Raw genomic sequence first — 27,885 nt, 5'->3', positions numbered from 1 at the left:
GGAGTGCATTACCACTGATCCGTATCCCCAGCTCTTTTTATTTTTTATTTAGAGACAGGATCTCACTAAGTAACTGAGGCTGGCTTTGAACTTGGATCTTCTTGCCTCCTCCCAAATCTCTGGGATTACAGGTGTGCACTACCATGCCTGGCTGCTGGCTACAGCTTTCTGAATCTCTTTTATTTAAGGTATATGTGGTACCTAGCACAAATCTACTAGTTGAACTTGGAGGTATCATCTGTATTTCAAAAGAATAGGTTCCATTTTCAAATAACTTGAAGATTTCATGCTTGGTCAAAGAGGACAACCTTGGTCAAAGATACACAAGTAGATGTAGTCTCCTGCTAGAACCTCCAAGCAAGCTCTCAGATAACTTGGAGAAACACTGCCAGACGGGTACACATCCGTTTTGGAACTTCTTAGTGCATATTATACAAAATGTTTTGAGAAAAATTTCAGAAGAAACAAGCAACAACAAAATCAATGTCTAGTTTTGTTTAAGCCAGCAATTTTCAAATTTTCTTAAGTATGGAATACTGTTTTTATGTATACTAAGTAAATATACTGAGTAAATATTCATAAGTGAAACTGGATGAATAATGTGAGTTTAGAGGTGAAATATTCTATTGATTAAAAGCCTCCATGAGTTTTTAGAGTGATTAATTGGTGTATCATGTCTTCTGCTTTCTCATTATGTAACAGGACTCTATCCTTTCCTAATATATATATTTTTAATTTTATGTTTTATTCTTTTAATGTCTTAAAAATGACATTTACGTTGCAAAGATAGCCTGCTCATTGTTGAAGACGAATGAGACATGAGCTTTGATTTTAGTTCAAGTCTCAAATATGTCACTTTCCAAATGGAAAATGGTTTGGGCAAGTTCATGAAGCTTAGTTTCCTAATCTGTATGAAGTGCATTATATTCGTGCCTACTGATATTAGAGGAGATAGTCCAAGTTCTTATATATTTTTTATTGAGAAACTCATTCCACCTACAATTCCATTAACCAGTTTTTTTCTCTTATTTTATTCTGTTCTCATGTTATTCTCTCTCTGTCTCTCTCTGTATAAAGCCACAGTGAACCCTTAAACCCTTCATATTCTTGAGAGTTATGACATAAGCATCTGGATGCTTCTCTATGAATCTCCTAAAGTAAATACTTAAATGGTATTGGAATATATATTTTTCTCCATAAAAGAATTTTAAATGATCCTTCAGACTCTGAATGAAGAACAACAAATCATGTGATAAGCAGTGGTCTAGTTTTATCAGGGCCCTCACTAGATGACTGACTTGCCTCTCTCTGGCCAACTCTACTCATATTCAGTTTGCATATTTGCCTCAGCAGAATCAAGCAGACTTTGAGGAATGCTTGAGAGTTGTGGAAGTTATGTATTAAATCAATGAAGACCAAGAGTTACTATAGTCATGAAATTTTTAACCTATAGGATTCACATTGTATAATATGTAATTTTTATATTCTTCATATGTTTCATGCACATTTTCCCATATACTTTTAAAGGTACTGCAACAGCCACTTGCAGGTACTTGGCTTTATCCCGAAAAAAGAGAGGAAGAAAAAGAATGATCCTATAGATGAGGTGAAAGTCAGGCACCAGATGGATACCATGGCCTTTAGCTTGACAGTGCCCACACTGGCCTTGAAGATGCCCAACGGACTGGATGGAATGTCCCTCTCTCCACCTGGGGCAAGGGTCCCTCTCCACTACCTGGAAACTGAGTTGGAAGACCCATTTGCTTTCAACGAGGAAGATGATGATCTGAAGAAAGGGGCAACTGTGAGAAAGAAGTTGCAGAGTAAATTGGCCCAGAATCGGCAGCGCCAGAGAGAGACAGAGATTTTAAAAGTTCGACAAGAGCACTTTAGTCCCCCTCCTGCACCTTCCCAGCAGCAGCCTCCGCAGCAGCACTCCCACCTGTCACCTTTATCCACTTTAAAACCTCCAGCGCCGCCGCAGGGTTCTGTCTGCAAGTCACCTCAACCTCAGAACACCAGCCTACCAATGCAGGGAGTGGCCCCCACCACACACACTATAGCACAAGCAAGGCAGTTGTCTCACAAGAGGCCTCTGCCCTTCCTGCCATCCAGTAGGGCTCCCGTCGTGGACCCCCCCAGGACTGACCGGGTCCTTATGAAAGCCACAGCCTTCTCTCCACACTTCTCTTGTATAAGTCAGCTGCAGAGACTGGTGAAACTGTGCACACAAAAACATCAGTTGGATACTGATCTGTTTCCCCACTTAGGTGAGTTTTTGGTTTTACCATATCATATATGTATAGATAAACACATTCTGTCACAGCTACCACATAAGTGATAGGGCTAGAATACCTACCTGTACAGAGTGATGCTCTGGATGCTTCTTTTTAAGCTTGAGGAGATGAGTGTTTCTGTGTTGCCCAGGCTGGCCTCAAACTCCTGGGCCCAAGTGCTCCTCTGCCTCAACCTCCCGAGTTGCTGGGATTATCAGAACTCTCTGTGTCTTATTGTAGGATTTTAGAATAACAATAGCATTGCTAATATTTGCCAATAGCAGGGGGAAAAAAACCCACAAAGCTTCATTTAAAAAAAAATTCACAAGACAATACCTGTGTATGGTTGGAAAGTGAGAGAAAATACAGATAAAACGTCTTTTTCTAATTTAAAGGTTTTTTTGTATTTACTATTAATAGTTGGGTTTATTTGTTTTGTTTTTGATTATTTAAACCTTATTGAATGTGATATGAACTATTATTCTAACTTCAGGAAAAATTCTTTTGCATGATGTGGGTAGCAGTAAAAATATGAACAAAGGACATAAATAGAAGAACAAATATTAATGGTCAATAAACAAACAAAAATCCCCATTGGAGGCAGGGTAATATAAATTAAAACAATGAATTACCAGATTGACAAAAATTATACTTAATGTTGCTAAGGGTATTGTGTCATACTTTTTTTTTGGTACTGGGGATTGAATCCAGGGGCATTTTACCACTGAGCCATATTCCCAGCCCCTTTATTTATTTATTTATTTATTTATTTATATTTTTTTGTTGTTGTTTTTGATAGACCTTTATTTATTTTACATGGTGCTGAGAATCAAACCCAGTGCCTCACACACGCCAGGCAAGTGCGCTACCGCTGAGCCACAGCCCCAGCCCTTATTTTTTATTTTGAGACAGGGTCTTGCTAAATTGCTAAATTTCTGAGGCTGGCTTTTAACTTGCAATCCTCCTACCTCAGCCTCCCAAGTCATTGGGATTACAGGCATGTGCCGCTGCACCCTGCCTGTATCTCATACTTTGTTGATGAGTAATGTAGAATACCTTTAAAAATATATATTGGGGCTGGGATTGTGGCTCAGCGGTAGAGTGCTCGCCTAGCACAGGCAGGACCCGGGTTCGACCCTCAGCACCACATAAAAATAAAGGCGTTGTGTTGTGTCCATCTACACCTAAAAAATAAATATTAAAAAAAATATACACACACAATTATTGATAGCCAACAAATTCCCTTTTGGGACTTGTATTAGTTAGCTTTTCATCACTGTGACCACAGTACCTGACAAGAAAAATTTACAGGAGGAAAAGTTTATTTTGGGGTCAGGGATTCAGAGGTTCAGTTCATGGTCAGCTAACTATTGCTCTGGGCCTGAAATGAGGCAGAGCATCATGGCAGAAAGGGCATGGTAGAGGAAAGCTGTCACTACATGCTAGCCAGGAAGCAGAGAGGGAGAGCTAGGGACTAGATATAGTTCCCAAGGGCATGCCCCACTGACCTACATGCTAAAGCAGTGCCCCATTGGCCTATAGTTACTACCCAGTAATCCATTCAAATCATTATTGCATCAAATGGATTAATCCACTAATGAGGTTATAGCTTTCAAAATCCTGTCTTCACCTCTTAACATTGCTACATTTCCTAACGTGAGCTTTTCAGGGGACAATTCATATTCAGACCATCACTGGTCTCTACTCTATGAATAACATGTCCTATCTAATAATCTCTGTGTGAAAATGGTTTTTTTATTACAGCTTTGCTTACAACATTAAAAATCTGTAAATATCTTGAGTAACTGACAGGAAACCTTGATAAATTATTGTACACACAAGTGTTAAATAAGCAGCTATTTAAAAGAATTGAATGAAATGTGTATGTTTTGACCAGGATGTGCCCAGGATTTATCAGGTGGAAAAAAAATCAAGAGGTGTTCTTTGTTACTCTGTTCATGTGCTTTGTTTATTTTTACAAAAACAAAGGACATCATTATATTTATTGATTAAGTATGTGGATAGATATTTGCCTATTTGGTGTTTCCATAGATAGGAAAAAGTGTAAAAGGATATATACTTCTGGGCTGTTAACATTGGCTCTTACAGGGAGACTGGAATTGGGCAGGATGTGTTTTATGGGAAAGGGGAGTGGTAGCTTTTCTTGTGTAGCTTATATTGTTTCACATATTGTTAACACTGTGTTAGCCAGGGGTGGTGGCACAGGTCTGTAATCCTAGTGGCTCAGGAGGCTGAGGAAGGAGGATCACAAGTTCAAAGCCAGCCTCAGCAACTTAGTGAGACCCTGTCTCAAAATCAAAGTACAAAAAGTGCTGGGATGTGGCTCAATGGTTAAGCACCTCTGGGCTCACTCCCTGGTAACAAACAAACAAATAAAAAACACCAACTTTTCGTAATTAAAAATACTTAATAAAACTCTTAGCTGGGTGTGGTGGCACCCACCTGTAATCTCAACGACTCGGAAAGTTGTTACAGGAGGATGGCAAATTCCAGGCCAGCCTGCCTTAGCAACTTACCAAGGCCTTAAGCAACTTAGCAAGACCCTGTCTCAAAAAATAAAAAGGGCTGGAGATGTGGCTCAGCGGTAAAGCACTTTCTGGGTTCAAGCCCCAGGACCGCTCCCCCTCCCACATAACACACCAAAAAACAACTTTTAAAATATAGATAAGCCAAAAGAACAAATTAAAATACCTCAAACCCTACCTAATATCCATTGATTAATACTTTCTCAAATGTATAAATTTGTTCCTACTATACATGCTGATTTATAACTTTTAAAAAATTTTATGGAATTTCAAGTTAATTTTTTATATGAAATAACTTTTCATAGCTGAATTCTATGTTCAATTTTAAGTCATTTCCAGTTTATATCATTATACTCTTGTAGAGCCTTGCCCCAAAATAATTACTGTTACATCTTTAATTTTTTTCTTCAAATAGATTCTTAGAAGTGGAATTTATATTTTTATAAAAACGTTTTTTGGTGAATTACATATATAGCTTAATGGTACAGTGCATACTTAGCATATATGAGCCCCTAGGATCAATCCCTAGCACCAAAAACAAAGTTTTTGATATGTGTTGCTAAATTTTCCTTGAATTACTTTGTCATTTTACTCTTCTTTCAGTAGTACATTTGAATTAGTATGTCTACATCTTTATCAGCCCTGGATCTTATTATTTTTGCCTTTGCAAATTTAATAGAAAATCTGCTTTAATTTTCACATCTTAGATCAGTATTTCTCAAGTTTGGGCCTTTAGACGCTTTTACACTTAAAAAATTATTGAGGACAACTGGGCATGGTGGTGCACACCTGCAACCCCATCAACTCAGGAGATTGAGGCAAGAGGCCAGTCTTAGCAACTTAGGGATGTCCTGTCTCAAAAAAAATAAAAAGAACTAGGGATGTAGCTCAGTCCCTGTGGGTTCAAGCCCCAGTAGCTTAAAAATAAATAAGTAAATTGAAGGCACCATAAAAGTTTTGTATGTGTTATTTCTATTGATACTTACTATGTTAGTTGAAATGGAAAAGTTTAAAAATATTAATGTTTCGTTCAAAAATAACAAAATAAATTCGCCATATAATATGGTGAATAACTTCCAAAACAAAACAAATATAACAAGATAGAGTGTTATTTTGCATTGTTATGCATATGTTAATGTCTGATTTACTAGAAGGAAGGTGGATTCTCATGCCTGTTTCTATATTTAATATGTCATGTCATGATATATGGTTTTAGGAAAATATGGTCTGACTTTTACGTAGATGGAAAAGTTGGAGTACTTTAATAGCCTTTTTAAAGTAATTGTGGACATTGTCCTTTGATTCTTCCCTGAAATTTGATAAGTGGTAGTTGCAATGTGGAATCTGAAACTGTATACAGGAATTTTTCTTATTGTTACATTAAAATCCTTTGGTTTAGGGCTGGGGCTGTAGCTCAGTGGAAAGGCCACTTAGCATGTGTGAGGCACTGGGTTCAATCCTTAGTATCAGGTAAGAATTAACAAATGGAATAAAGGCATTCTGTCCATCTACAATTACAAAAAAATTTAAAAATTGGTTTAGCCAGGCATGGTGGCGCTTGCCTGTAATCCCAGCAGCTCAGGAGGCTGAGGTGGGAGTATCATGAGTTCAAAGCCAGCTTCAGCAACTTCCAGACATAAAGCAACTCAATGAGACTCAGTCTGTATTATCCACTACATTTTATTTATTTTTAAAATACATTTCTTTTATTTATTTATTTTTATGTGGTGCTGAAGATCGAACCCAGTGCTTCACATGTGCCAAGCAAGCGCTCTACCACTGAGCCACAACCCCAGCCCCTCGTCCACTACATTTTAATTTATGATTTCATTCATTTGTGGATGTTGAAAATTCTTCAGCTTTTGAAACTGGAATTTTATGTTGGGGGCTATCAATTTTGAATGAACTTACAAAAAAAATTCAACCTTTTTTTTTTTTTTTTGAGAGAGAGAGAGAGAATCTTAATATTTATTTTTTAGTTCTCGGCGGACACAACATCTTTGTTGGTATGTGGTGCTGAGGATCGAACCCAGGTCACACGCATGCCAGGCAAGCGCGATACCACTTGAGCCACATTCCCCAGCCCAATTCAACCTTTTTTTTAAAAAACTGTTTTTTAGTTGTAAATGGACACGATGGACTTTTGTTTAATTTATTTTTTAATGTGGTGCTGAGTATGGAACCCAGTGCCTCACAGGTGGTAGGTAAGTACTCTACCATTAAGCTACAACCACAGCCCCCAAATTCAGCCTTTTTATTTTATTTTATTTTATTTTATTTTAAAGTCATTTACAGCAAAGTTTATTTTAGAGAAATTGTAATGTACTCTTAGAACCAAACATAGTCTTTGTTTATGTCAGCAAAGAGTGCTTAAAGAAAAATTTAGTCTTCTAATTAGCTTTTATAGTTCTGTCTGGTCTGGTCATATCAGTTAGTTAATATTAAAACTGGCGATAACCTAAGATCAAAGGTTTGCTGTATTGGATAGTTAATTTCTCAGCAGGAAAAACACAACTTAGGTTTTGACTTTTTCAGAGGAAGTGTGGGTGTCTTAGAAAATATCATTACTTCTATCAACAAAAGATAGATCATATTCTGTTTTGTTTTTGTTTTTGGTACTGGAGATTGAACCGGATACTTAACCTCTGAGCCACATTTTCAGCCCATTTTATTTTGAAACAGGGTCTTGCTAAATTTCTTAAGGTTTGTTAAGTTGCTAAGGCTAAACTCCAACTTTAAGTCCTCCTGATTCAGCCTTCATATTCTGTTTTTTTAAAGGTGTCTTAAGTATCACTTTGAAAGACCTCACTGAAGTTGGTGTTATCATCACTTAATTGTTTCTTTTTCTTTTTTTCCCTACAAATTTTGATTCTTGCACTTAGTAGTAAGTACTCACATTTTAAGGTGACCTGACACCATAAAGGGTCATCTTGGAACTAGATTTGAAGTTTCTTTTACTAGTGGCAATATGTAATTTAATTTTAAGCATTTATAATTTGCATTTCAATTATCCATTTCTTAATTTCTCTATTTGGCACATGTAAACTCATTTAAACTATGAAAGAAGTTCATGAAATCCTTTTAAATATAACTGTCTAATGAGAATGCTCTTTTGATTTTTGAGGTTCTCATGTAGGAAGACATAAAATCAAGATGTCTAATAACTTTCATAGTGGCATGAGTATATTGAAATTGCATGATCCTTGGGGCTGGGGATGTGGCTCAAGCGGTAGCGTGCTCGCCTGGCATGCGTGCGGCCCGGGTTCGATCCTCCAGCACCACATACAAACAAAGATGTTGTGTCCGCCAATAACTAAAAAATAAATAAATATTAAAAAAAAAAAAAAAGAAATTGCATGATCCCACACACTCTGTTATTCTTTAGGCTATGCAACATCTATTTATCAAGACTTCTTCAAAATATAAACTTTTAAAAGGGGAAAACCTTTATGTCAGAAGCTAATAGTTATCCTGTCATTAAAAATTATAGCATTTAACAAAACAGTTAAGCATCATTGATACCATGTTTCTACATTTTATCTCCTCTAAACTTGTTTTAGCAAATGAAGCACAAAATGTGGCAGCTCTTGTTTAAAGGAATTGAAAGAAGGCCCAAACTTCATTTAATTGAACATCGGTATCCCACCTTTTGCTTTTCCCATGGGAGTGCCCTGCCTAATCTTTGGAACCCTTTCCTTTCCTCCACATGTATTGGGGGAAAGATGGAGTGTGTCTGCCTTTGACAGTTTATTCCAAGGCCTTTCTTTGTTGATGGTGACTCCATTACCACCTTTTGACTTTTTTCTTGCTAGAACATTACATACATAGGACTTCTTCTCTTAACCCTCTTGAATGTTTTTCTGATACTGTTTTAGTGTAGGATATTTTGATACTTAAAAATTTTACCTTTTATGTGTCCTGAACTCTATATCTTTGCTTCTGTTGTGTCTACTCCATTAGTAAAGAGCCTGTTAAAAGTCCGTCCTTAATATAGCATAGCCTTTTTGTTATAATGTCATTTTTTCAAAACCTGAGCATATATCATATATTTATTATTAATGCCTTTGTAGTGATAGAAATACTGGAGGCATTTGTTCAACATTATGATAATACTTGCTGGTGTTGGCTTATGTATTTTGGATACCTATTTTTTAAATTAAATTTTTAGTCAAAGTAAATTTTTTTCTAACTTGAATATCCTCTGTCTGCTCCAGGGTTGGACTGGTCCGAAGAAAGCGGAGAGGAACTGGAGGACTCAGAACAGGCTTCACCATACCAGGTTGCATGGTCTATCCGAGAAACCCTCAGATACGAAAGACACACGTAAGCCTTCCTTTTTGTTTTTATTTTAATTCTTTAAGCACCATTGTAGCAGATAGATTTTGTACTAATATTTTTCTCTTATTGGATCTAGTTTTGATATAATGGAGGTAAAGTAGTTTCCATTTGGAAAGAAATGTACCATATTATTTGAGCAAAGCTAATCTTAAGTTTTCTTGGTGAATTTAGAATTTGTAATAGAGTTTAGAATTGGAAGGGACCTTGGAGATTTCTTCCTTTTTTTTTTTTTTTTTTTTTAATTGGTACTGGGGATTGAACCCAGGGGAGCTCTACTACTGAGCTATGTCCTTGGTCCTTTTTTATTTTATTTTATTTTATTTTTTTGAGACAGGGTCTAAGTTGCCAAGGCCAGATTTGAACTTGGGATTTTCCCTCTCAGCTTCCTGACTAGCTAGGATTACAGATGTGCTCCCCCATGACCACCGGGCCTTAGAGATTATCTGATGCAATTGCTTCATTTTACAGAAGAGGAAAGCAAGCCTAAACAGGTTAAGAGCTTGTCATATCATTAGGAAGGCTACTTGGAATCCTCCTGTCTTGCTTCTCCACATCTTCTTTGGCTATTTCTCCATAGAAGCTAGAAATAGTGCTTTTTGCTTCATTTGTGTCTTTGCAATTTTAATTCATTCTTTAATATTTCTGCTGTGCTAAAAATTTGTTTAATCTTCTTAGGAGCTTTTTGTACCTACTCTATAAGAAATCTTGTTTTAATATACTTAAACCCTCTTGAGTACATTAGTAAGAAAGCATTTGTGTAAGATCCGTAGAAGATTAATGCATGTGTTCTTCAGTAATAGATGGTGCGAGAACATTTCAGGTGATTGCTTTAGCAATATAGGGATTCACTTGGTGCCACATCACAGTACCAAGAGAAATCCATGTCCATAGGGCCAGAAGATGACTCACTGACTAGAATAATGATTTAAACTGTTGTAGTTCAAATAGACACCCAACAAGATAGAGACCAGCTCTCTGCCCCAGACTGACTCCTAGATGTTCGTAATATCATTTTATGTACATCTAATTTAGGTTATGGTTCTTGAATTTGTAGGATTAAAAAGGTGGTTTGTTAGTTCACCCAGAGATGATGAGGCTTAGAAAACTGATTATTAGAGACTGATCTATAAGCCAAAACTACATGGGAGGCAAATTATAATCAAAAGCTTATTTGGCCATGGAATTAAAGCAAAAAGAGTTGGTTGGATTTTATTAACAGACAGTGTCACTAAGTTACAAGAGCATCATGTGTTCTTTTCTACTCTTAGGATTTACTTCCCAAATTCTTGTCCCTGCTTTACTTACATGCTAGACAGTATTGGAGAATGCTACCACTGTAGCATTCACTCACTCTGACGTTTATTTTATATGTCATTCATGACTGTTACCTTATCATTATATTCTTTCTTTCAGCCATAGTACAATAGAATCAATTGAGTTTAAGCTTTCCTAGTTACAGACATGTTTCATATCAACTTGACTTGGGATATTTTGGGGTAATTTTACAAACTGCTGTGAATTAACATAAATCCTTAGCAGTATGCCTGGCATATGGGAAATAGTAGTTATTCCTAATTTTATTCTACTTCAACACTGGTATTGGGTATATTTGGTATTGATTAGAGTAATGTATATTCCACTTCTGCCTTCTGTATCCCCTCATCCTCCCAGTTCTGGGAATTGAACGCAGGGTGCTTTGCCACTGAACAACATCTCCAGCCTTTTTTTTTTTTTTTAAAGAGAGAGAGAGGATTTTTTAATATTTATTTTTCAGTTTTCGGCAGACACAACAGCTTTATTTTATTTTTATGTGGTACTGAGGATTGAACCCAGCGCCCCACGCATGCCAGGCGAGCGCGTTACCGCTTGAGCCACATCCCCAACCCTCCAGCCCTTTTTTAAACTTTGAGACAGGTTCTTACTAAGTTGTCCAGACTGCTCTTGAACTTGAGAGCCTCCTGCATCAGCCTCTTGAAATAGCTAGGATTACAGGCCTCACCTTGCTTCTACCTTCTATTCTTGAATAGTTATCAAAATACTTTTTTTCCCTTCTAAAAAAATTTTTGGACAGGGTCTCACTAGGTTGCTGAGGGTAGTCCCCAGTTGGTGTCCTACTACCTCAGCCTCAGAGTAGCTGAGATTAAAGGCATGTATCACTGTGCCAGTCCAAAATACTTCTTTTGTTATTTTAGGCTTCTGACCATCCTCAGTTTTCTTCATCTCCAAAGCAGTTTACTCTTGGTCATTTTTGCTAACTTGCTTCTTCCACTTTTACTACCATGGTTCCCTTCTTTCTTGGTTATTCTTTTCTTTCAGATAATTTCTTTTCTTTTTACAGGCAATTATCTTTACTTCCCACCAGCTGTAATTTTCATCTCTTCTTCATTCTTTTCATTCATTCATGTACTCTTCAGTTTATATCTGTTAAGCTCTTTTACTCCAGCTGGGGGCACTGTGTTTTTTCTTTTGTGTGAAACTGAGATCACATTGGTTTATCATCCTTTCTATGCCAACAGCTGCATGTCTGTGTCTGTCTACCTCTTTTCCCTCTCACAAGAAACCCTTTCCTGTGTTTTAAATTATCCAAGGAACTTTTTATTCCTTTATTTTTTTTTGTTACAACCACCTGTGCTTTGTTGTACCTTGTGTGAGTATAGGTAATTATCCTTATGTAATCTATCCGTTATATCTTTTAGGAGTTTTTGCCATTTTAAATTTCTAAGGGAATTCTTTTGAGTTTTTGGAAAAAAGACTGACGTCTGATTATCACATTTCTGCCTAAAGAGCCTTTCTCATGAATTATTTGTTAAACTATGATTATACTAAAAGTAATTTTTAGAACAAGGCTCAGTTTTGTTTTGGCAAAGTTTTCTTGGTTATTTTAGTTGTAGATGCACATGCCTCTGTATGATCTTTCAGACTTTGTTCTCAATATCAGAAATAATTACCTTAAATATATTATTATTAGTGTAATTTTTACTTTTTTTTTTTTTTGGTACTATCGATAGAGCCCAGGGATATCCCCAGCTGTTTTTATTTTTTATTTTGAGAAAGGGTCTCAACTAAGTTGCGTAGGCTCTCACCAAGTTGCTGGGGCTAGTCTTAAACTTAATCTTTCTGCCTCTGCCTCCCAAGTCACTGAAGTTATTGGCATGTGGCGCTATTCCCAGATTGTAACTGTTGTAAAGGAACAGTAGTTACTGCCAGGAGCTGTTCATCTTTGCATTTCCAAAATGGTGTCTTTTCATTTAAAAAAAAAAAATCTCTATTTAATAAACCGTAATTGGCTTTTCCTTACGGTGAGTACACTTGTCACTTGCATAAGAAATCATGGCTATGTCGTGGTCATGAAGATATTCTCTCATTATCTTCTAAAATCTTGATTGTTCTATTGAAAATCCTTCTGGAATCTAATTTTGCATATTTTGTATATGGTATGAAATGTGGGATTAACAATGTCTTCCTTCCTCCTTTCCTACCAGTTTGTGCATCCAGGCTGGGGATTAACCCTAGAGTCCCCTGGAGGAAGCACATGTTCTGTCACTGAGCTGCCCCCTAGCCTTAATAGTTTGTTTGTGTGTGTGTATGTGTGTGTGTGTGTGTTTTATTTGGAGTGTTTAGACCATTTAAATTCAACTTGATTATTGATACTGGATTTATTTATTTATTTATTGTTTTCTCCTTTTTAAAAATTTATATATAACAGTGGAATGCATTACAAATCTTATTACATATATAGAGCTCAATTTTTCATATCTCTGGTTGTATACATAGTATACTCACACCAATTCATGTCCTCATACATGTGCTTTGGATAATAATCATCATCACATTCAACCATCATTAATTACCCCATGCCCCCTCCCTTCCCCTCCCACCCCTCTGCCCTATCTAGAGTTTGTCTATTCTTCCCACCCTCGCCCTCCCTATCCCACTGTGAATCAGCTTCCTTGTGTCAAAGAAAACATTTCAGCATTTGGGTTTTGGGGATTGGCTAACTTAGCATTATCTTCTCTAACTCCATCCATTTACCTGCAAATGCCATGGTTTTATTCTTTTTTATTGCTGAGTAATATTCCATTGTGTGTATATGCCACATTTTTTTTATCCATTTATCTATTGAAGGGCATCTAGGTTGGTTCCACAATTTAGCTATTATGAATTGTGCTGCTATAAACATTGATATGGCTGTGTCCCTGTAGTATGCTGTTTTTAAGTCCTTTGGGTGTAGACTGAGGAGAAGGATAGCTGGGTCAAATGGTGATTTCATCCTCAGTTTTCTAAGAAACCTCCGTACTGCTTTCCATATTGGCTGCACCAATGTGAGTCCCACCAGCAGTGTTGATATTGGATTTAAATCTAGTATCTTTTATTTGTTTCTCTTTTGTTCCATCTATTATTTGTTCTTTTCATTGATTTTTTTTTTTTTTTTTTTTGTACTGGGGATTGAACCCAGGGACACTTTACCACTGAACCACATCCCCAGCCCTTGTTTATTTTTTTAGAGACAGGAGCTTGTGAGTTGCTTAGGGCCATGCTAAATTTCTGAGGCTGTCTTTGAACTTAAATCCTCCTGCCTCAGCCTCCCAAGCTGCTGGGATCACACACACAGTGTATCACCACACCTGGCTGCACTGACTTTTTTTTTATAATTCCATTTTATCTTCTTCCTTGGCTTATTAATTGTACTTCTTTGATGTGTTTTTTAAAAGCTTATATTGTGCATCTTTAATTACTACAGTCTACCTTCAGGTGTTATAGCTCATGAATAAGAATTATATAACGGTATACTTTTAAAAATGTTATCATTACTGCATTGTAGTTACACATAATAGTGGGATTCATTTTGCTTATAATTGTATATTTTGATTCTACCCTTTTAAGTTATCTACTCTGAGAATCTCTGCTTTTGATTCAGCAATTTGATTGGTTTAGGCAATTTAAACATATTTTTTATTTAAAAAACTGTTTTGAGACAAGAGTCACATTAAGTTGTACAGTCTGGCCTTGCACTTGTGGTTTTTTTCTCTGGCCTCCCTAGTATCTGAGATATAGGTATGTCCCACCATGTCCATATTGGCCATTTAAATTTAATGTGCTTATTGATATTAATGTGTTTAATGTTAATTTTTTAGTGCTTGATACAATTCACCAGTGAAAGCGTCTGGTCCCGGGCATTTCTTTGTGGGAAGTTTTTTCTTTACTAATTTCAGTTTCTTATTATAGGTATATTCAGATTTAAAATTTTTTGTTGTTCTTCTTTCTTTTCCCCACTATGGTACAGGGCATTGAACCCAGGGCCTCACCCATGGTAGGCAAGTGCTCTACTATTAGGCTACATCCCTAGCCCCAATTTCTAAATTCAGAAGCTTATGGCTCTAGAAATTTGTTCTAAATAATTTTTATTATCTAGGGCCTTACACGTGCAAGCACTCCCACTGAGTTATATATGTAGATATCTACATACAATTTTTTTTCTTCTTTTGAGATGGTTCTCTGTTGCCTAGGTTGGCTTCGAACCCTTGATTCTCCTTTTTCAGCCTCCCTCATAGCTAGAATTACAAGTGTGTAACACCCATGTCTAATCCTTGGAGGGTGAATGTTACTTTTTTGAATTGGCATCTTCTTTTTAAATGTAAGTGATTGATTGTAGCTACAAATTTCTTTCAAGTTCATCAATAAGTTATGGTATCTGTGCTTCATTTTTACTTATCTAAAAATATTTTCTTATTTTCTTTGTGATTTGTTTTGACCTGTTGATTATTTAGGACAGAAGTATTTTTTTTTTTAACTTTTTTTTTTTATTGTTGGTAGTTCAAAACATTACACAGTTCTTAATATATCATATTTCACAGTTTGATTCAAGTGGGTTATGAACTCCCATTTTTACCCCGTATACAGATTGCTGTATCACATCAGTTACACTTCCATTGATTTACATATTGCCATTCTAGTGTCTGATGTATTCAGCTGTCTATCCTATTCTCTACTATCCCCCCTCCCCTCCCCTCCCCTCCCCTCCCCTCCCCTCCCCTCCCCTCCCCTCCCCTCCCCTCCCCTCCCCTCCCCTCCCCTCCCCTCCCCTCTTCTCTCTCCACCCTCTCTACTGCAAATCATTTCTTCCACTTGTATTATTCTTCTCTTACCCCTCCTTTCCTCTTATATGTAATTTTGTATAACCCTGAGGATCAACTTCCATTTTCATGCAATTTCCCTTCTCTCTCCCTTTCCCTCCCACCTCTCATCCCTGCATGCAGTTTCAAAATTCTCAAATTTTATTGTTATTGAATTTCTCATTTTAAATGTTGCAAAGTATACAACTTAGTGGCACTTAGAGTAACCTTTACCATATCTTGTTCCAAAACATGTTCATCATCCCAAAAGGAAACCTCACACCTTTGAAGCAAGCTGTTGCTCTGCTCTCTCTTTTCCTCCTTCTCTCAGTCAACTACAAATCTTTTTTCTTTCTCTGTAAACTTATCTATTCTGGGGATTCATATAAATGGAGTTATATAATATGTGGCCTTTGTTGTTAGAAAACACACTTTGTATAATTTCAGTCCTTTTAAAATTATTGAGACTTATCTTAAGTCATCTTTAAAATGATCTAACATAGCAGACTTTCCATGTTGTACTTGAGAAGGGCGCATATTCTGCTGTTGTTGAGTGGAGAGTTTTTATACGTCTTATTTTAGATATAGTTGGTTTATAGTTTTGCAAAATTTTATTTCCTTGATGATTTTCTATTATAATGAGTGGAGTATTGAAGTCCCCATGTTATTGTGGAATTATTGATTTTTCCCTTCAGTTCTGTCAGTTTTTATTTTGGGACTCCATTAGTTACATGTGTGTTTATAATACTGTGTTTTCCTTATGTGCTGATACTTTAATCATTTTAAAAATAAACTTTTTTGTTTTGAAGTATATTTTGTTTTATGATAATATGGCTATTCTGGCTCTTTTTATGGTTACTATTTCACATATATTCTTTTCCATCTCTTTGTTTTCAGCCTGTTTTTTTCTTTGAATTGTAAAATATACATTCTTCTCAAGCTTACGCCATATAGGTACTTAATTTCACAAGAATTTTTTTTTTTTAAGAGAGAGTGAGAGACAGAGAAGAGAGAGAGAGAGAGAGAGAGAGAGAGAGAATTTTTTAATCTTTATTTTTTAGTTCTCGGCGGGCACAACATCTTTGTTTGTATGTGGTGCTGAGGATTGAACCCGGGCTGCACGCATGCCAGGCGAGCGCGCTACCACTTGAGCCACATCCCCAGCCCCTCACAAGAAGTCTTAACCATAACCATTTTCTAAAGTGTTTGTACCATTTTATACTCCCATTAGTAATGTATGTGAATTCTTATTGCTCAATATCCTCTCCAACATTTGGTGGTGTCAGTCTTTTTAAAGTTTTATGTATTTGTCTTTTTAAATTTTTTTCTGTTGCTATAACAGAATACCTGAAATTGTATGATTTTTCAATGCATACAGGTTTTTTGGATTTTAGTTCTGGGAAGCTGGTGGTGGCATCTGCTTGGCTTTAGTGAGGTCCTTGTGCTGCATCATAATGTAGTTGAAAATTAAAAGAGCAAGTAGGCTCTTGTAGGGGAGACCAAACACAAGGCTGATCTTGCTTTGCAACAGCCCACTTTCCAAGTAACTAATCCAATTTAGCAAAAATTAATCCACCCTTGTGAGAAGGGCATTAATCCCCCTTAACTACATAGTCACCTCTTATTTGCTTCACATCCCAGCACCTTGGCTTTGGGGATCAAGTTCCAACACAAAAATGTGGGGAACACTTTCAAGCTCTTACTACTTTTTTTTTTTTTCCTCTCTCTTTTTTTGCAGTGCTGTGGATCAAACCCAGAGCCTCATGATGCCAGGCAAGCATCCCACCACTGAATTATGCCCCTCACCCTTAGAATACTAAGGGTGAGGGGCGTAATTATAATACTATTCTATGAGATATGAAATGAGATATCTCATTGTCACTGTCATTTTATTTTGCATTTCCCCAATAACTGATGATTTTTTACCATTTCATGTACTTATTGGACATTCAAAAATCATTTTGGGGGAAGTATATTTTCAAGCCTCTTGGTAGTGCCGGGGATCAAACCCAGGGCCTTGTGGTTAATAGGCAAGCATTCTATCACATTCTACCACATCCCCAGCCCTGCCTCCTTCTTAACGTATTTTTTTGGATATATTTTGGATATTTCTTTTTGTTATATATATGGTTGAGATTGTTTTCCCTTAGTCTGCTACTTGCCTTTTTATTTTTTAATGGTATCTTTTGATTAGTACCAGTTTTTAATATTAAATAAGTCAAGTTTATTACATTTCTTTTTTTTTTTATGGTTAGTACATTTTGCATACCATTTTTAAATGTTTATGACCATTCAAGATTTTCTCCTCTGTTGTATTTAAGAACTTCATAGTTCTATCTTTAGCATAAAAATTTAGATATATGGCCTGTCTTACTTATTTTCATATGGTGGTATGGTTGGAGTCAAGATTCATTCTTTTATGGGTATCTAGTTATTTTAGCATATTTGATGAAAATATCTTCATTTTTTTATTCATGTTTTTTGGTACTTTTTTGTGAAATAATGGACCATATATTGGTGTATTAACCTGGTTTAAAAAATTTTTTTTTTTAGTTATACATGGACACAATATCTTTATTTTGTTTATTTATTTTTATGTGGTGCTGAGGATCGAACCCAGGGTCTCTCACATGCTAGGTGAGCGCTCTACCACTGAGCCACAACCCCAGCCCTGTTTAGGTCACTTCTATGCTTAATATCTTAATTAATGTGGTTCTAGAATAAGTCTAGAAATTCAGTGACTTGAATTATACAATTTTGTCCTTTTTCACAGTTATTTTGACTATTTTAGATACTTGCAATCCTATAGGAATTCTTGAATGAAATTGTCATTTTTTATAAAATTGTAATTGTGGTTTTTATCATAAATCAATTTGAAGAGAATTGATGTTTTAACAGTGTTATATCTTCCAATCCATGAATGTGGGATACCACTTTAGGTCACTTAAAATCTTTATTGTTAATGTTTGATTTTGGTTATCAAGATTTATAAAATTTATTACTTACCTTGCAAACAATCATGTCATTTATAAATATGGACAATTTCACTTTCACCCTTCTGATCTTTAAGCCTTTTATTGCTACTTCTGGCCTTATTGTACTAAGATCTTCAACAAAGTGTTGAATAGAAGTAGTGAAGATAGATATGATTGCTTGCCACTTGTTTGTTTATTTATTTATTTGCGCTGGGGAATGAACCCAGGTCTTTGAGCAGTGCCAGGCAGCCCGGGCTCTCTTCCACTGACTTACAAAACCAGCCCTTTAAAAAAAATATTTTTTTTTTCAAGGTCTTGCTAAGTGTTTGATGATAGCCTTCAGCTTGTGATCTTCCTGACTCAGCCTCCAGAGTGGTTGGGATTACAAGTGTTTGCCACCAGGCTTCATGCCTTGTTTTCTTTATTTGGAGCAAAGTATTTATGTATTTTTGACTTAAATTTTTTGATTTTTAGGATTTCCATTTATTTTCAATCTTGTTTTGCCATTCCTATTTTTCTTTTATATTTCTTTCTTCATAAAATTCATACTTTAAACATCTCATACATAACAGTTTTATATTCATAATTCCAACCTTTGATGCCCTTGTAAATCTCATTTGTTGTTTTTTCTTTTTGTCATGCAGGATGGCTTATATCTTCTTTGGCATGATAATTTTTGATTTGGTAGGTCCTGGCCTTATGGATTCTCAGTCAAGTTCAGCCACTTGATCTTGTAGGGATGAGAGTTGATATCAGCATGCACTTTCAAAGAAGCCCATTTCAAACCCTCTTTTCACCTTACCTACAAGTTTAGCTTTAGTTCTGAACTTTTTCTGTTTATGATTTCTTCATTTTTTTGATCAAGCACTTCCTTTCAGAGCAACAATGCATCCATAAAGCACCTAGTATATAGGTGCTTTAGAGTGGCAAGTTCCTAACTGCCATAAGTGTTCCATTCTTCCATTGTTTCACCTGTTATCTATATGAATGACTCAGATCTTTTTCTCATGTCTGACCATTGTTTTTTCTTAAATTCAAAAACAAGTTCTTTTGAGATAGGTTCTTGCTGTTACATAGGCTTGTCTTGAACCTCTGGGTTCTAGTGATCCGCATGCCAAGTCTCCCAGGTATATCTAACTTTTCTTTTGAGTTTGAACTACCTGTTGGATATTTCTCAACAAATATTCTGTTAATACCTTAAATTCAGCATTTCTACAGTTAAATTCATTATTTTATTTACTATATATTTTTCTTACCAGCTTCTCTTTTTGATTCCCATTTTTTTTTTTTTTTTTTTAATCAGCAATGTTACCATTTTGCTGCTGTTGTCTTAATAAAGTTAATTTTGTTTGGAGAATTTTCTGTCAATTCTTGTGATTATGGATAAGCCCAGAGTCTCAGAATGTCAAGTTTGGAATTTGTTGGTTTGTATTTGGTTTTTACTGATAATGTTTCAATATTAATAATAACTGTACTTATATTGTGACTTTACAGATATAATTTCTTTTCATTTTCTTCACATTTGGAGATAAGCAGGCCAGCTATGTCTCTCATAGATGAGAAAAGTTCACTGAGGGGAAACTGGCCTCTCTCTTCCCAGTTCACTCACTGCTCTTCTTAGCAACCAGGCTTGCCATATTAATGTCATATTAATGTCAGAGATCTAAGAAATGGGAAGCATCTTGGAGATGCTGGCAATGGTCTGTGGACCTGTGTCAGTATACAAACTGTTTGTTACTGGTGTGTGACAAGATAAGTATGGAAATTATGAGTAAGCTTTTGAAGCTTCTTTGTAATCTCATAACATGCCTCAACATCTAGTGCATCTTTCCACAATGAACCGGAGGGGCACTGATTTAGCTCGTCCTTCCTCAAGTAATAGTGTCTTTGAAATAACTGTTGTGTTGAGTGATGATCTACCTAAGCTTTGCCTTCCCTGGAAGACCCCTATCAGCCCTTTCTTTTTCTTTCTTTTTTACCAATTGCCCTTCCATTCTCTTTTATGCAGATTCATAGTCATTAAGTCACCCTTAAGTTTCCTATTCTTCATATCCAGTTGCCAAATTAAGTTAATTCTTTTCTGATAATGGCCCTTATGTGTATTTTTCTTTCCGTTATCTGTCTTGTCTCTTATTTTCATCATTCCCCAGTCTTTGAGTTGTTTGTTGTTGACTCTGAAATTTGTGCTTTTTACCTCAGTGGACTGATGGTGTAGCTTAGTCATAGAGCACTTGCCAAGCATGTGTAAGGCCCTTATCCCCAGCACCCCAAAGTTCCTTTTTTCCTTTTATCTGAAATGGGATTCATTTTCTTCTCCAAATCTGCTCTTGATCCAGTTCCTTATTTCATAAATGGTACCATTGTCCTTCCCTAGCCCTGATGGGAACAGCTGTCTTCCTTTCCCAGTTTGTCTTTTCTGCTCACATATTACCACTCACATTCTCCATGCTGCTGCCCTTATTATCTCTTACCTGGAGTTTGCTAATAGTTTTCTAATTGCTCTCTTCTTTTTCTTCTTCTGCTTATTCTGTATCTGCTAGCACTGTAATCTTTCTCATGCACATCTCTATTATATTGATACCCATTTTTTTAAAATTTACATAGATTCTTCATTGTCTGTGAAATAAAGGTTAAACTCTTTCATCTGGCATTTAGATTTATAAAATTTTACCAACCATCACTTCCCAGCACGTCCTATATCTTAGCCAAACCAAGCTCCTTAGTACTACAGTTTTCAGTTGTCTCTGTACCGTGGCTTAAAGTGTTTATCCTTATTGATGAGCCTTTTTTCCTTTTCTCCACATCTTCAACTTCTACCCTGTCTTCAAGATCCAGCTCTGTTGTTATCTCTTCTTCAGGGCCTTTCCTGCAGCACTCTTTCTTGTGAACTTTTGTAGCACATTATCTATATTTCTCATGGATTTAACTGTTATTTATCTTGTATTAAAGGTGTTTGTAGCACTTACCGGCCCTACCTGAACCCCAAATATAGATCTGCTGAGATTCTGGGGAACAATTTTAAATAAAAGATTCTTGGGCCTGCCCCATGGAGATTCTGGTTTAGTTAATCAGTGTAGGTCTTGGGAATCTGAAGTTTTAAGATGCTCCTAGGATTTTCTAATTTGTTTTCAAATATTTGAATTGTTGATCTGTGTGCCTTGCTGTTTGCATCATCACTTTTAGCCTCTTGAGTTATTTAACTTTGGAATGTGTTATCTTGTCTGAATTACATTGCAGGCTCTTCTTCAAAACTTTATTTTCTCTTCTATAGTACTCAACCTAATAGACACACAATAAATGTTGAATAAGTGATAAGATTGAAGTAAAATCTTCAGTTTATCTATCTGCAGTAGAAGTTGTAGTGAAGAGGACATGCTTCAAGGAAAGACTCCTAACAGAAGTTTGAAGAATAGCCTGTTACATGTCATTCTGGGGGAAAAAAAAAAGGATAATACCACTTTAAACAAGAGAAACCAAGCAATGATTTACAGATTAGTAAGATAATATATAGTCTATGGCGTCACATGTATGGCATTTATGTTAAGATAGAAGAGAAATAAAATAACAGGTTAGTCTTTAGGTCTTGTGCATTATTCCTAACAATAAATAAAGTGAACCGTTTAACTTTGCTGATGGTAGACAATGTTAACTAATCATAGCACTGTTTCTTATTAAGCCTAGATATGCTCAGCGTCCTTTCCAAATAATACTTCAGTAGGGATCACCTTTCAATCACATTAGTGTATGATGAGAAAATGTGTGTTTTGTCCCTGGTGTATGAAATGCCATTTAGGATACCTGTAGTTAAAACTGTAGAATTAATGTGATCCCTACAATCAAAGTACTTTTTTTTTTTTTTGCACGGTACTATGGATTGAACTTAGTTAAGAGCACTGAGCTACAATCCCAGCCTTTTTTTGTTGTTGTTACTGGTGATTGAACCCAAGGCCTTGTGCGTGCGAGGCAAGCACTTTACCAACTGCACTATATATCTCCCCAGGCCCCGATTCCTAGCCTTTTTATTCTGAGACAAGGTGACTGGCTAAGTTGACAAGGCTGGACTCAAACTTGGAATCCTTTTACTTAAACCTCTCAAGTTACTGGGATTGCAGGTGTGCATCAGGATGCCTGGCCTCAGAATTCTTTAAGTACTTGGCAAGAAAAGGTAGTTAAAAACCAGAATGTCTTAAAAGGGCAGTTCCTAGGTAATATACTATTAGAATTCACTGCTCTATTTCTGATATGACTGATCTATCTTTTATTGAGTTGTGCAGTCATTTATTCAGTTTTTAGTAAGAAAAGGTAAAGAAGTGGTTTTCTCCGTGAGTCCCTATTCATTTAAAATTCAGAAAGTCCCGGGCATTACGTGTCTAATGATGACATGCTAAGAAGGGTAAGCGTCTTTTAAAGCCCTGGATTGTCTCTGCTGCCTTGTGTTGAGTTGAAATATTATTTTCAGTTCTATTGAAATCTCATGCTCTAATTTTCTTAACCACTTACTCACTTGCCACCAAGGTTTTAACCCTGTTCATCAGCCCCCCTTCCTTATTCTCATTTCCCCTTTCTAAAATGAGCTTAATGTGTAATTGGTTTTTTACTTCTCTCCTTGCACTTTCCAGGCCAGATGACGATGATGCGGAGAGTAGGAGCTCCAGGGTGACCCAACTTTGCACTTACTTTCAGCAGAAATACAAGCACCTCTGCCGCCTGGAAAGGGCAGAATCTCGTCAAAAGAAATGCCGTCATACATTTAGGAAAGCATTGCTGCAGGCAGCCAGTAAAGAACCGGAATGTACTGGTCAATTAATACAAGAACTTCGGAGAGCAGCATGCACTCGAACCAGGTTAGAGCCACACAGAGCCACTTGTTCTAAGGAACTTGTCTCAGTTTGTATTTTGTTTTCTGTATTTTTGGAGAGGGTGGTTAAGGCACAATGACCATTTAAACCTAAAATATTTGAGACTGCATTTTGGTTTTGTTGTTCCAGAAAAAAGCACCACACAAGTGACAGAATAGTACTGCCATGAACTGATACGATAATAAAAGCATTACTGAAGTTTTGGCTGGAATTTAATTACAGTTTATTTTTAGAAGGTTGAGAATATTATCTATTTTAGTGCTAAAAAATTTCATGTTATTTGAAAGTAATATAGTTTTTTTAGTAACAAAAGAAAAATGTGTTTTATTAAAAGGACATGTTTTTTTTGCTTGTATTATTTAAGATTTTTCTTTTCCATGTATTTCATGTAACTACCCCACCTTGTATGTGTTCAGTTTTCTTTCATTCATTCACTCTTTGTTGTTGTTGTTGTTTATTTTTATTTTTTATTTTTTTTATAAAATACTTATTTATTTTTATGTGGTGCTGAGGATCCAACCCAGCGCCTTGCACATGCTAGGCGAGAGTTCTACCGCTGAGCCCCAACCCCAGCCCAAGATGTTTTTTCTTTTCTTTTTTTTTTTTTTTAAAGAGAGAGGGAGAAGGGGAGAGAAAGAGCGAGAGAATTTTTTTAATATTTATTTTTTAGTTATTGGCGGACACAACATCTTTGTATGTGGTGCTGAGGATCGAACCCGGGCCACACGCATGCCAGGCGAGCGCCACATCCCCAGCCCAGTGTTTATTTTTTTATATGGTGCTAATGATTGAACTCAGTCCCTCACACATTTGAGGCAAGTTACTCTACCACTGAGCTACAACTCCAGCCCTCACTCATTATGTTTTAGTGGTACTGGGAATTGAACCCAGGGGTGCTCCACCATTGAGCTACATCCTCAGATCGTTCCTACTTTTTATTTTGAGACAGGGTCTCACTAAGTTGCCCAAGTTGGCCTCAAACTTGTGATCCTTCTGTCTTAATCTCCTGAGTATGCTTTGCCCAACATGTTCAACATATTTTATTACATTGTATTTCTTTAGGGGGAAGAAACAGCTCTTCTGTTTGTAATGCAGATGCTTGTTTATTGAGCAAAATTTGGAAAAATACAGAAAAAAGAAGGGGGAAATCTCCATAGCTCCATTGATATAACTGAATAAGCACTGTAAACATTATTCTTCTTTTCCACTCTTCTCTTTTCTTTTCTTTTTTTTTTTTTTTTAATTGTTACCAGGAATTGAACCCAGGGGTGTTTAACCACTGAGCCACATCCTTTTTTTAATGTTTATTTTGAGACAGGTTCTTGATAAGTTGCTGAGGCTGGTTTTGAACTTGTGGTCCTCCTGCCTCAGCCTCCTGAGCTACTGGTATTATAGGCATGTGCCACTGCACCTAGTTGTCATTGTTGTTCAATCCTCAGTACCACATAAAAATAAAAATAAATAAATAAACAAAGGTATTGTCCTGTCTACAACTAAAAATTTATTTTAAAAAAGGATTGTTTTAAAGTCTAGGAGACCTAAGTCTTTATTGAGTTTACTATTTCACACTTCTCAGTGTTAAATTTTCAGATGACAACATTGAGTATATATGTGTAGAAAAAGATTAGGGGTTTGTATATTGAAATGTCTCTAACTGGTGGGTTATTGATAAAGTGAAGAAAAAATATTCTAATTTTTTAATAGTATTTATGAGTTACTTGAATAAATCTCTCATGCTAGACAGTAATTTCCATGAGTGCAGGATGTAGGTCCATTTAGTTCTTGTATCTCCAGTGTTGTTCAAAGAATGAATATTATTGAATATATGAAGGTTTGTTTATTTGTTAAAACAATTCACTCAGTTTGACAGAGATTGTAAAATAATGATATCAAATGTTTTAGATGGTATATTGCTCTCAAGTGTATAATTTCAAGAAAGTGTAGCTATATGCAGCATAATACAATTTACATATAAATATTATATACATCAAGTCACATATTGTTATGATATTGTCAGAGATGTAAGAGTTTGCACATTAAGATTGGGACAATTTGGTATTTATGTGGAAGACTATTTTATCTATGTCCATCTCCCTCCCTCCTTCCCTCCCTCCCTCCCTTTCTTCCTTCATTCCATCCTTCCTTCTGCTGGAGTTCAAAACCAAGGAACTTGTACTTGCTAGGCAAGTACTCTACCACTGAGCTACACTGTCAGCTTTTTCTATGATTATTAACTGGTTGTTTTCAGAACATCCTCCAAACTGACTTTAGTGATATGGGAAGAAAATGATAAATGTCACCAAATAATAAAATAACACACCAAGATGGATTCTATTACTATTTTAAAATTTATTCGATATCATTTCATTATGTCACCCTTGATTAATGAAAAGTTTATTGCCCATTGCAGTAAATTACTGATGATCATATAGCAATGTGTCATAGTTGTTCTTTGGTTATTGCTTATTACTGGTACATTGTATTTTAGGTTCACAAAAATTAGTTTTAGTTACATGATATTCTCTATTTATTTGATAATTTTGGTATCAAAGTCCTAGTTCCACAGAAGACATTTAGATAAATATTTTATAAACTGAAACTTTAATGATTGCCTTCTAATATGTATCTTATAAAATATAGTTTGTATATAAGCTGAATAATATTAAGGTGTTAATCTAACAGCTTTTTCATTCTTTTTGGTAAGCAGACTAAGCCACTGAAATAGCCTGAAGTACATAGACCTGTATTTGACTCTGGTGGTGTATAGTCCTACACTGACTAGTGTTGTTGGTGTCTTGTGTTTGTATGGCATTGTTTATGTGGGAGCATGATTATTTATTAGGGATACTATAGAGCATGCAAAAAGGAAACTTGTAGATATTTTTATATTAAAAACATCAAAATGTTTTAGTAATTCTCTTTGCTTTGTTGGGATTATTTGAATAATAAAATATATCTAACATCATTTTAACCTTAATCTATCCATGGGGATATTGAAATTCTGAGTTCAGATTCATTTTAAGAGATCGATAAATTGGAACATGAGGTGATTGAAAAAACTGAAACAGATGATTTCTTTGAAAGTTTAGAAAGAAAATGAGGGAATATGTTGTATAGTAGGGGTGGTAGATAGGTAAATAATTTGTGTGTTCAATGAAAATTATCCCTTCAGTATAGAGAGGTACCTTCTATTTAAATAAAGAGAAAGAGAATTTGGGCTTAGCTGCCAGAAATATTTATTTTAAATTATGTATCTTTTTTACAGGACTAAAGTTAATAATGTAAACACCTTTTGGGGGGCAGTATATAAAACTATTAGGAATAAATGGTTTACTTCTGAAATGACCCCCCTCTTCTTCATCCTTGTAATCTTGATAAATCTTGTAGAACTCTTAATTAAAGCAAGTTCTATGGCAGGGCTTGATTATCTATTTCCATTAACTGTTTCTACAATTATAATAGAAGTATTCTTTTATTTGGACATTATGTAAATTCACAGTTTAGATTCTGTATGACTTTATCTACTTAGTATAGATCATTTTATTGGGATCCTTACAGATACTAGAAACAACGCAGGATTTCTTTGATTTTCATGCCTGATTTGTGACTCAGTTTATTAAGATTTTCCCTTCATATTCAGGCATGTGTAAAGGCCTAACAATTTGTGATGTTTTGTAGAATTATTATTTTTGGAACCATATGTATACATTGCCGGTTCATAAAGTCTAAAAGTAAGTTAAATATATTAAATATTAAATGAAAAAAGTGGAAACAGCATTTAAGTATTGAAACCCGGAGTTACACATAATGCAAAATTTTAAAATTTGTCCAAAATGAGTATGTTTTAGGGCTTGAGAGTAGCTCAGTCACTTCTGCATCTTAGTGTTCCCTTTGCTATATATATTAGAGCAAGTTAATTTTTATTTTTGGGGTTTTGGTATTGAGGATTAAAAGGGGCTTTACCCTGAGCTGCTTCCCTAGTCCTTTTAATTTAATTAATTAATTATTTAAAAAATTGCTACCAGGGATTGAACTACTGAATTACATTCCCACCCCTTTTTATTTTTTATTTTAAGACAAGGTCTCACTAAGTTGCTGAGGCTGGCCTTGAGCTTTCGATCCTCCCACCTCTGCCTCCCAATCCAGTGGGATTATAGGTGTGCACCACTGTGCCTGGCTATGATCAAGGGTTTTTTTGTTTTGTTTTGTTTTGCATATTTATCATTTAGTAGCATAAGGTGACCACATCCTAGTAATGATAATGATAACAGTGACTAACAACCATCTTCACAACTCACCTGCCAGCTGAGGGGACCTTGTTGTCCTTGTGAGGAAGTTGTTTCTTAACAGAGGCTTATTAACTGTCACACAGCTAGTAAGAGGTAGAGATGAAATTGGGAACAGGGTCTGATTCTAGTCTCATGTTCTTCATCACTTTTCTCCATTACCTTTTTGAAAAGTAAAATGTATCAAATATCATTTAAAAAACAAAAACAGGGGCCAGCTGCAGATGGCTATAATCCCAGTGGCTCAGGAGGCTGAGGCAGGAGGATTGCAAGTTCAGAGCCAGTTTCAACAGAATCGAGGTGCTAATAAGCAACTCAGTGAGACGGTGTCTCTAAATAAAATAGAAAATAGGGATGGGGAGGTGGCTTACTGGCCAAGTGTCCCTGAGTTCAATCCCCTGTACCAAAAAACAAAAAGACCATATATTTGAAAACTATTGTGATAAAACTTTTTGCTTTGAATATCAGTAGACTTGGGAAATAACGTATTTG

The 27,885-nt window shown here is 35.9% G+C and overlaps 1 protein-coding gene across 2 annotated transcripts in view; it reads left to right on the top strand.

The window, feature by feature from the left end:
- Positions 1-27,885, top strand: part of Ino80d (INO80 complex subunit D) — a 72,769-nt gene that overhangs the window by 23,396 nt on the left and 21,488 nt on the right. For both annotated transcript variants that reach the window (XM_026394570.2, XM_026394569.2), the window contains exons 6-8: positions 1,528-2,270; positions 9,037-9,145; positions 22,868-23,092. In XM_026394570.2, coding sequence (XP_026250355.1) covers positions 1,528-2,270; positions 9,037-9,145; positions 22,868-23,092 — 1,077 coding nt within the window. The remainder of the gene's footprint in view (positions 1-1,527; positions 2,271-9,036; positions 9,146-22,867; positions 23,093-27,885) is intronic.

This window comes from Urocitellus parryii, chromosome 1, assembly GCF_045843805.1.
Source record: "Urocitellus parryii isolate mUroPar1 chromosome 1, mUroPar1.hap1, whole genome shotgun sequence".
Classification (NCBI taxonomy): Eukaryota; Metazoa; Chordata; class Mammalia; order Rodentia; family Sciuridae; genus Urocitellus; species Urocitellus parryii.
The sequence above is the reverse complement of the archived record's forward strand: the minus strand, read 5'-3'. Positions and strand labels throughout refer to the sequence as shown.